We start from the raw sequence: 10,814 nt of genomic DNA, 5'->3' as shown, positions 1-10,814 counted from the left end.
ACTTCCTGCGTCCCAGCCCCCAGCTCTGCTCAAGTCATGAGTACCAAAACCTGCCCTCGCGCGCTGCTGCAGTTCCCTTGCACGCTGCCTGTGCTCTGGGGCACTGACAAGGCGCATACCCAGGACACAAATTGCTGACTCCATGAGTAGCGCTTGATGGGGCACAAGTACATTTCGCAGTGTGCAAAACCAGATGGTGATCTCCATTTTCATCGCTTCCAAAAAATCATTCTGCCTTGAAAGTAGAAAAAAGTTAGAAGACTGAAGCCCCTCGGCTTGACGATTACAATGAGATCCAAAGCAAGCAAGCTGTTGCTTACAGAACTTGTTATGAAATTTGACTCAGTACTTTACAGCACAATTAAAAAGATATATAAACACACACATACATAGTCACACACATATATATGCACATACATACATGAAAGCTCTTCCAGGACCGGGGGGGTGGGGGTGGGGGGGGTGGAATAAATAGCTTGAACTAGGAAGATGGCAAGCACGCAGTTAAATAGTCCTAAGCACTTACAGATCAAACTCTTCGGTACATTGCTACTGGTGGGAAGTGCACAATTTTGGAATGAGTAGCATGAATCACACTAGTTTGACACTAGATAAACATCTCAAACCAAAATAACTTCCTTTCTGAATGAGTGAAGTGAAGCAAGAAAAGCTCCCAGAGTAGTCATTTCTGTTTGACACAATGGCAAGATATACAGAGCTTAGAATAGAATAGACTAGTTCAGGTGGAAGGGACCTACAGCAATCACCTGGTCCAACTGCCTGACCACTTCAGGGCTGACCAAAAGTTAAAGCACGTTATATTAAGGGCATTCTCCAAATGCCTCTTCAGCACTGACAGGCTTGGGCCATCGACCACCTCTCCAGGAAGCCTCTTCCAGTGACCTCCCCTGATGCAGCTTTGAACCGTTCCCAGGCATCCTGTCCCTGGATCCCAGGGAGAAGAGCTGAGCACCTCCTGCTCCACGTCCCCTCCTCAGGAAGCTGCAGAGAGGTTGCCCCTCAGCTTCCTTTTCTCCAAAGGAGACAAGCCCAAAGTCCTCAGCCGCTCCTCACAGGACATGCCTTCCAGCCCTGTCACCAGCTTGGCTGCCCTCCTCTGGAGGCACCCCAGGACCTTCACATCCTTCTCAAATGGCGGGGCCCAGCACCGCACACAGCACTCAAGGTGAGGCCGCACCAACGCTAAATACAGCGGGATAATCGCCTCTCTTGACCGGCTGGTCGTGCTGCGTTTGATGCACCCGGGATGCCGTTTGCCCTCTTGGTGCCAGGACACACTGCTCGATCCTGTTGAGCCTGCTGCCGACCAGCACCCCCAGATCCCTTTCTGCAGGGCTGCCCTCCAGCCACTCCTTTGCCAGTTTATACTTGTGCCCGGCGTTACTCCGTCCCAGATGCAGAATCCAGCGTTTGGACCTGTGAAATTTCGTGCTATTGATGATTGCCCAATGCTCCAGTCTATCCGGATCCCTCTGCAAGGCCTCTTGTCCCTCGAGAGAGTCAACAGCACCTCCTAGTTTATTATCAGCAGCAAACTCCTGCATCCAGACCATTGATAAAAATGTTGAACAGAACTGGCCCTAGAACTGAGCCCTAAGGAACACTACTGATGACGGGTCACCAGCCAGGTGTAGCCCCATTCAGCCCTTTGAGCCCTGCCGTTCAGCCAGTTCTTCACTCAACGCACTGCGTACCTGATCGTGTCACAGCTGGACAACTTGTCCAGAAGGATGCTGTGAGGGACAGTGTCAAAAGCCGTACTGAAATCCAGAAACACCACATCCACCAGCTTCCCTTCATCCTCTTGGTGGGTGACTTATCATAGAAGGAGATCAAATTAGTTAAACAGGACTTTCCCTTTGTGAACTCATGTTGACTGTGCCTGATGATTGCATTGTTCTTTAAATGTCTTTCAATAGCACCCAGTATGAGCTTCTCCGTAATTTTTCCAGGAACTGAGGTTACAATAACAGGTCTGTAGTTTCCTGGGTCTTTCTTCCCTCACACTCTTCGTGTAAACTGGAATAACGTTGGCTAGCTTCCAGTTGGGGGGGGCTCCCCAGACTCCCACCACCTTTGCTAGATGATTGAGAGGTGTTCTGCCGTAACATCCGCTAGCTCCTGCAGTACTCTGGGGTGAATCCCATCAGGCCCCATGGACTTGCTAGACTCAACCATTCAACCATTCTGTGATCTGTGAGCTACAGAAGGAGTTTCTGTAGGGAGGATCCTAAGACAAGTGAATTACCAAAGTAGCGAACTAAAAGATTTTATGGAGCTTCATTTCTTTAGGCATCCTACAAACAAGAAACCCTTGTCTTATTATCAGCTGAGCTACCAGGCAAAATAGCTCTGCTGTAATGATCTGTGCACAAGCCTGCACAATGTCAGTAGCTGTAATAAGTGGTATACATCTAACTCAGTGCTCAAGCCCAAATTAGGAAAGTAACCATGGATTTAACAGTCAGGGGAATCCTAGTGAATTGAGTCTCAACCATAGTTGAATCCATCCAGAACTAAACGTATAAAATAATTCAACTGATTTATACACAAAAATGCTCGCTTCTCTCTGTTATCCGCATGAAAGGAACCTAAGATGAATACATCAGATAATGGTATTTCTGTAAATGTAGACACCAAAGGGAGCTGAATCATGTACACAGACATTTATTCTTGTCTTAAAGAATGGCTCATATCTCTATCCCATTATTTGATGCTTCCACAGAATCACAGAATCGTTAAGGTTGAAAAAGACCTGTAAGATTGTCAAGTCCAACCATCAACCCAACCCCACCATGCCCACTAAACCATGTCCCGCAGTGCCACGTCCGCATGTTCCTTGAACACCTCCAGTGATGGTGACTCCACCACCTCCCTGGGCAGCCTCTTCCAGTGCTTCACCACTCTCTCAGTAAAGAAATTTTTCCTAACATCCAGCCTGAACCTCCCCTGGCGCAACTTGAGGCCATTTCCTATTGTCCTGTCGCTTGTCACTTGGGAGAAGAGACCAACACCCACCTTACCACAACCCCCTTTCAGGTAGTTGTAGAGAGCGATGAGGTCTCCCCTCAGCCTCCTCTTCTCCAGACTTGTGAACATGCAGCTGATACAGCTCGTCCCTTACAATTTCGGTGTGCACAAATGGAAAGTCACTGTTCCCACACTCATGGTCCTCTGACTCAGGGGACCGGGCAGCCCAAGGTCTATCAATATTATTAAAGACTGAGGCAAAAAAAGCATTGAGCGCCTCCACTTTTTCTTCGTCCCTATTAGTCAGTCAGGTGACCATCTTCAAGGATCGCTCCAATGTTTTCTTTAGACCTTTTCTTGCTATTAATGTACATAAAAAAAGCCTTTCTTGTTGTCTGACACAACACTGACCAGTTTCAACTCTGAGATTTGGCCTTTCATGTCTTCTCCCTGCATATGTGAATCATGGCTCTGTAATCTTCCTGCAAAGCCTGACCTCGCTTCCAGAGATCATACAATTCCTTTTTCCTCTGGAGCTCCATGAGAACTTCACTGTTCAGCCAAGCTGGTCTTCTGCCCTGCTTGCTTGACTTTCAACACAGGGGAATTGCCTGCTCCTGTGCTTCTAGAAGGTGCTTCTTAAACACTGACCAGCACTCGCCAACTCCTAAGCCCTCAAAAGCAGATTCCCAGGGGACACGGCTAAGTAGCTCCCTGAATAGCTTAAAGTTTGCTCTTTTGAAATCCAGGGTAGCAACTGTGCTGACCTTTTTTCTCATTACACCAAAAATTTTAAACTCAACCATTTCATGATCACTGTGGCCAAGACAGCCACCTACCATCACATCTCCTGTGAGCCCTACTCTATTCACAAACAAAAAGTCTAGGAGGGCATCTTTACTAGTTGGCTCCCTGAGTACTTGTGACAAGAAGTTACCTCCACAACTTCAGGAATTTCCCAGACTTGCTCATCACAGCAGTATGGAATTCCCAGTTGATGCCTGGGAAGTTGAAATCTCCCATAAGGACAAGGACTACCGATCCAGAGATTTCTCCTGATTGCCTACAGAATAACTCATCTGTGCTATCATCCTGGCTGGGCGATTGGTAGTAGACACCCACTATGACATCTGCTTTGTTTTCCATCGCCCTAATACTCACCCGGAGCCTCTCAACCACGTCATCCCTAACTGTAAGGGCTGTACAGTCAAACCTCTCTCTCACATATACTCCAACTCCTCCACCTCGCCTGCCCTCCTGAACAGCCTGTAGCCCTCCATCCCAGCACTCCAGTCATGGGACTCATTCCACCAAGTCTCACTAATACCAATGATATCATAGCTCTGGGAACTGACCAACGCTTCCAGTTCATCCTGTTTGTTTCTCATGCTGCATGTGTTGGTGTACAAGCATTTCAGATGTGCTCCTAAGCCCCCAGTGCTCCCTGGAGCAGCGTAAATGCTCCTATTAGTATTGCCACCCTCAGGCAATGCCGTGCCAACCCTTGGCTTACCTTCAGCTCTCCTGTTGGTATCCCTAGTTTACAAGCAAAGATGTGTTTCCCCCATCGGGACAGGTGGATTCCGTCAGGCCCCAGCACACCTTGTGTTTTAAAGACTCTCCCATGGTTATAAAAGACAGTTCTGGTGGAGGCACCAATCCAGGAGTCAGGTATTGATGTCTTGGGCATGCCTGTTTCTGCCGCCGTCTCTCCCCATTGCTGGGAGGATTGAGAAAAACAGTAGCCGTGCTCCTGAATTATCGGTTGATCTGACCTTGGTGAGAGTACTTGCATAGGTTCCTCCTCTTCTATCTCATCATGCGCTTTGTCTACCGTACCCAGAGCCTCATACCTATTCTGTAAAAGTAGCTGAGAGGGTAAGGAGGGGTTCCTCTTACAGCTCCATGCAGTAACCTGCTTCCACTCCTCCCTATCCCTTGTAATGCTGCCTTCCTCCTGGCACAAAACCAGATCCTGGACCTGCCTCAGTAGTTGTGATGCTGAATTGGCTTGTGCGTAGCAGAGATGGCAGAGCACAGCTCCATTGGTCAGTCTCCTTCTCAGACTCTATTGCAGATAGATCAAAAATCTAGGCAGGTCCATCAAACAGAGAAGAAACAAAAAGTTTAAATGTTTGAAACAGGAAATACCAGCTAAAATGCTACATCTTTCATTAGGTCAAACCACAAAGCTGTTAGGTCAGACTATGATTATCAGATCAGAGTCCCTTCTGAGGTTTTATTTTCTTTATTGAGCAAGAAATCAGGCAAGGGAAGCAGGAGACCTGCATGGTTGAGCAGGGAGCTTCTGAAAAAGCTCAAGTGGAAGAAGGAAGTTTACAGTACGTGGAAGAAGGGACTGACCACTTGGGAAGATGACAAGAATGCCGTCATGTATGCAGGGATGACACAAGGAAAGCCAAGGCCTCCTTGGAGTTAAACCTGGCAAGGGATATCAAAGTCAACAGGAAGGGTTTCTTCAAATACATCGGAGGCAAAAGGAAAACTAGAGAAAATGTGGGCCCACTGTTGAATGAGACAGGTGCCATGGTGAGAGAGGATGCAGACAAGGCGGAGTTACTGAATGCCATCTTTGCTTCAGTCTTTACTGCTCTGGCCAGCCCTCAGGAGTCCCAGACTTTGGAGGTAACAGAGAAAGTCTGGAGGAAGGAAGACTTCCCCTTGGTTGAGGAGGATCAAGTTAGAGGCCAGTTAAGTAAACTGGACATCCACAAGTCCATGGGTCCTGATGGGATACACCCACGAGTGCTGAGGGAGCTGGCAGAAGTCATTGCTGGGCCACTCTCCATCATCTTTGAAAGGTCCTGGAGAACAGGCAAGGTGCCTGAGGACTGGAGGAAAGCCGATGTCACTCCAGTCTTCAAAAGGCAAGAAGGAAGACCCAGGAAACTACAGGCCAGTCAGCCTCACCTCCCCCTGGAAAGATGATGGAACAACTCGTTCTGGGCGTCATGTCAAAGCATATGGAGGAAAAGAAAGTTATCAGAAGTAGTCAGCATGGATTCACCAAGGGGAAGTCATGTCTGACCAATGTGATAGCCTTCTACAATGGCATGACTGGATGGATAGATGAGGGGAGGGCAGTGGATGTTGTCTACCTTGACTGCAGCAAGGCTTTCAACACTGTCTCCCACATCATCCTCATAGGCAAGCTTCGGAAGTGTGGGTTAGATGAACGGACAGTGGGGTGGAGCTCAGAGGGTTGTGATTAGTGGCACAGAGTCTAGCTGGAGGTCGGTAACAAGTGCTGTTCCCCAGGGGTCAGTACTGGGTCCAGTCCTGTTCAATATATTCATCAATGACCTGGATGAAGGGATAGAGCGTGCCCTCAGCAAGTTTGCTGATGACACAAAACTGGGAGGAGTGGCGGACACAGCGGAAGGCTGCACTGCCGTTCAGCGTGACCTGGACAGGCTGGAGACTTGGGCAGAGAGGAACCTTATGAAATTCAGCAAATGCAAGAGTAGGGTGCTGCACCTGGGGAGGAATAACCCCGTGCACCAGTACGGGTGAGGGGCTGACCTGCTGGAGAACAGCTCTGTGGAAAGGGACCTGGGGGTCCTGGGGGACAACAGGGTGACCATGAGCCAGCAACATACCCTTGGGGCCCAGAAGGCCAACGGCATCCTGGGGTGCATCAAGAAGAGCGTGGCGAGCAGGGCGAGGGAGGTTATCCTCCCCCTCTACTCTGCCCTGGTGAGGCCGTGTCTGGAGTGCTGTGTCCAGTTCTGGGCTCCCCAGTTCAAGAAGGACAGGGAGCTGCTGGAGAAGGTACAACAAAGGGCTACGACGATGATTAGGAGACTGGAACGTCTTTCTTATGAGGAAAGGCTGAGGGACTTGGGTCTTTTTAGTCTGGAGAAGAGAAGACTGAGGGGGGATCTCATTAATGCTTCTAAATACTTAAGGGGTGGGTGCCAGGAGGATGGGGCCAGTCTTTTTTCAGTGGTGCCCAGTGAGAGGACAAGAGGTAACAGGTACAAACTTGGTCATAGGAAGTTCCATCTAAACATGAGGAGGAACTTCTTTACTTTGAGGGTGGCAGAGCACTGGACCAGGCTGCCCAGAGAGGTTGTGGAGTCTCCTTCTCTGGAGATACTCAAAACTCACCTGGATGCATTCCTGTGCAACCTGCTCCAGGTGACCCTGCTCTGGCGGGGGGGTTGGACTAGATGATCTCCAGACATCCCTTCCAACCCTTATCATTCTGTGATTTATATATTTAATCTAAACTGTAACTCTTCCATTTGAAGCTATAAAATATTTAAATGTCTCTGAACCAGCAGAAGCTTGTCTTATTTCAGTTCAGGAAACTTGCATCATGGGTTTTAAGGAAACATACTTTGCTTACAATTCTTGCTCCTATTAAATACAATGGAAACATTATCTATGGTCTTACAACACCCCGTTACTAGCTTTTGTTCTAATGGTGGCAGTGGATTGTAGTAGTGAATATGAACAAAGGTACCTGTCTTTGGGTACAGAAAGTTGAAGATGACAGTATGCTTTAACTATCCTATCTAAGTTAGTGGCGTGCTTCGAGCTTGCTGTTGCTAACTCCTGTGTCTTTCCTGGGGTTGCACAACTCTAACAGGGTGCAGTGTTCAGTCAAATGTGCCTAAATGCAAAGAAAAGTAAACCCAAGCAGATCTTGCTTTATTGGAATTGCTTTCACTATTAAAGTGCTATTTCCTTATTTTGTCATTGCAGCAAAAGCTAAAAAAAGGCTGAGAGAGAGACAAGATAGGGGAAAAAGGTCATCTCCATAGGCGTTCAAGTAATATGAAGAAACAGAGCTTCTGCAATCAACATACAAGGAAGTGTACACAACAGTGACCTACAGTCCCATGGCAGTCCTGTAAAAGGTATGATACAGCAGCACTACACCCTCAAGAGATTGCTGAATTTTACATGACAACATTACACAAATTCCATCTGAAAAATAATCTTTATTATATATACAGGAGCACATGTCCCAGGAAGCTATAGGCAAAGTATTTGGTCACTGAATTTTATATAATTGAGGAAGTCCACACAGGTAATCAAGGGTAGTGCATGAACGGATATATAGTGCCAATGTTCTGGACCTGCCAGAGATCCAGTTGTTTTAGTTAACATGATGAAATCAATGCATCCTCAAACAGGCTTCGTTCACTGGCTAGAGAATCTCAGTTTACCAGCAATATCAAAAGAACTACCTCTTTCCCATGGGAAAAATGTGACTGTTACTACTCTAGCAAGAGGGAGATATAATCCTTCTGGTGAGTACTCTGAAGAGAACAGCCACTTGGTCTCTGATAGGGAACTCGACTGGAACTATCTTCTTTGCATTCAGCATTCTCCCTTTGGAAGAGGGCAGTCTCAATTCCAGGACATATTTGGGAGTTCTTTAGAAAACACAGCTTTCCATATATCCTACAAGATGAAGTCTATTTGCATCAGTTTGCTTTAGATTCAAACAATTCCAATGATCAGCACTAGCTTTCTACAACAGGCTTTTCCTAAAGCAGAGATGCCAGGAGGTTTCAGAACTCTATTCCCTTCCTCAGTGTAGCAGGGACAGTTTATTTCTGAAACTTGATTTGGGCCCACATACCACATTATGGAACCCTTCAACAGAGCCTGCACAGGTTTCATCTTGTGACAAGGGTTCAGTGGACAAGAATGCAGGAGCACAGCTGCTCTCATTTCAAGAGGTGTGCAAGCACCTTCCCTCGTGAGAGGTGCACAAATGCAATAAAGAGCAAGGTTATTAATGTAAGACCTAAGAAGTTTCTTGTTTCCTATTCCTTTTCAATATCTAAATTACTGACATTATTTTACAGGCTTGTCAGGGCAGACACATGACTGTTTTTAAATGGAATGCTCAGCAGGTCCAGATGCACTAATTTTGTCCTTTCTTCAACAGGAGATGCAACTGAGCAGGAAACACGATTTTGAAATTCAATTCATGTTCATTAAAGTGTCCACAACTTCCTTAGGATATGCATTTCAAACAGCACTGAGCCACGGAGCAAATCTAAGGGATGGAAGAAAGGGAAGAAGCTTCTCTTTCTTGTATCTAGCTACAGGGTCTCCCCAACCCAACTCACTGATTCAGTCCAAGAGGGGGAAGATCCTGCAGTTCCTAGAAGCGTTGAAGTACTGCAGCAAATCAGGAATATTTTTCTTATTCCTGCCACAGCACAATACTAGATAAAATGAGTGGTGCTACCTCCAGGTACAGGAACAGATGCTGTCCTTGAAGCTTGTAGCATGAGGATCCTGGCTCAGAAAATGTACCACTCATTTCAAAACACTGCAGGAATAGCAGATGTCCTGGAAACAGATCCCAAGCATCAGCACTGGCTGCTGCATACTTAGACAGCAAGCAGCCTAGGTGCAGCTGCTCCTTAAGGGCTGATTTGGAAAAAGAAGGCAGCTGGGTAAAGTGCTACCCTGTCGATAAGGAATGCAGGCCTGGGGATTACATAGAGGGCTGTGGCTCAAGAAAAGGCTGTTATTCCTACATTCATAGGTGGCCTGTAAAGCACAGGAAGAGCAGGACATGGAGAGCAAGGAGATACACGGCCACTAGCAGAGGCAAGTGGGTCCGGGAATGGAAGAGAGACCGTAACAGGCGTCGTAGTCCAAGGATATTCCGAGTCTGGAAGAGTAAAAGAGAGACCAGTCAGTACCAGGAATGGATATGTCCCCAGCTGCCTTCACCCAGAGCTCTCCAGACCATGAAGATAAGTTTGTTTAAGCTAATGAGCATGAACCTTCCCAAACCCATTCCCCTGTCAGATTTGACCTCTAGAGCCAATCCTCAGTGAAATATTCCCCTTCCCCTGCTCTCTGCAGGTTTCTCATGAACCAGCTTTCTCCAAATTCTGCTTGAGAAAGGGCAACAGAATGCAGAACATCTCTTCTAACATTTGGTCCCTACAAATTTCTAGCCCCTCCAAGTAAAATATAAACTAATGGATCAATGGTACTTTTCTGCTAGAGCCTCAAGCTACTAAGAACCCTGATTCTCTCTCTGGCCTAAAAGAAGAAAATTATTATTAATTTATTGCGTTTTTTCACCCTTGCAGCTGAAGGGACTTCTGAAGCTGTTGAACAAGCTGTTATAGAGTGACCTGACGCTACAGATGCTCTTCCAGGAGTCCTCAGACAACGGTAACATCTACCGGTAAAGTTCCAGTAGATAAGAAAAAACTGTCTATTCTAGTAACAAACCCCAAGCATGAGCACAGAATAGCATCCAGGTATAGCTCTTCCTGCAATTCTGCTGATGCTGCTCTTGAGAGCACCACCCCCAAGTCTTGAAGAGACCAGAGGGCAAACTCTTCAGCAGGGCTTCATCCTTAGCAAAACAGGACACGTGACTGCCAGGCTGTCATTCAGTACAGTGAAAACGCAGCTCTCCACTTCGGCTCCCAGCCTGACTGACACGGGTTTGAAAGACAATGAGTGAGGAAAAACTGAGATGGTTGCTAAACGGAAGGGCAGGCTCTCCAGACACTGCAGATGCTAGGGCCAGTAATACGTATACTTCTTATGCATGAGATTGCACATTGTTTGCACAGATTTTGCCCATTTGCTCACCACTGAGGCCTTGAATATTCCACAAGAAACCTGGGACCACATTTTAGGCACAGACAATGCTGGCCTACATTTTAGTGACCTCTGACATGCAGTCTGCTTATGTGGACTGTAGCAGAGGCACAATCAGAACAATATGTAGCTTTTGGCATGGAAAACCGAGCAAGACAAGAGCAGAAACCTACACAAACGCGAACAGATTTAAATGTGCCTAC

General features: G+C 47.0%; 1 protein-coding gene across 3 annotated transcripts in view; it reads right to left on the bottom strand.

Annotated features, from left to right (window-relative positions):
• Positions 1 to 7,971: 7,971 nt before the first annotated feature.
• The window catches only part of GOLGB1 (golgin B1), a 47,781-nt gene continuing 44,938 nt past the window's right edge, over positions 7,972 to 10,814 (bottom strand). For all 3 annotated transcript variants that reach the window (XM_059816196.1, XM_059816194.1, XM_059816195.1), the window contains one exon: positions 7,972 to 9,658. In XM_059816196.1, coding sequence (XP_059672179.1) covers positions 9,524 to 9,658 — 135 coding nt within the window. In that variant the 3' untranslated portion in view covers positions 7,972 to 9,523. The remainder of the gene's footprint in view (positions 9,659 to 10,814) is intronic.

Source organism: Gavia stellata, chromosome 4, assembly GCF_030936135.1.
Source record: "Gavia stellata isolate bGavSte3 chromosome 4, bGavSte3.hap2, whole genome shotgun sequence".
NCBI lineage: Eukaryota > Metazoa > Chordata > Aves > Gaviiformes > Gaviidae > Gavia > Gavia stellata.
This window is presented reverse-complemented; position numbering and strand designations above follow the sequence as displayed.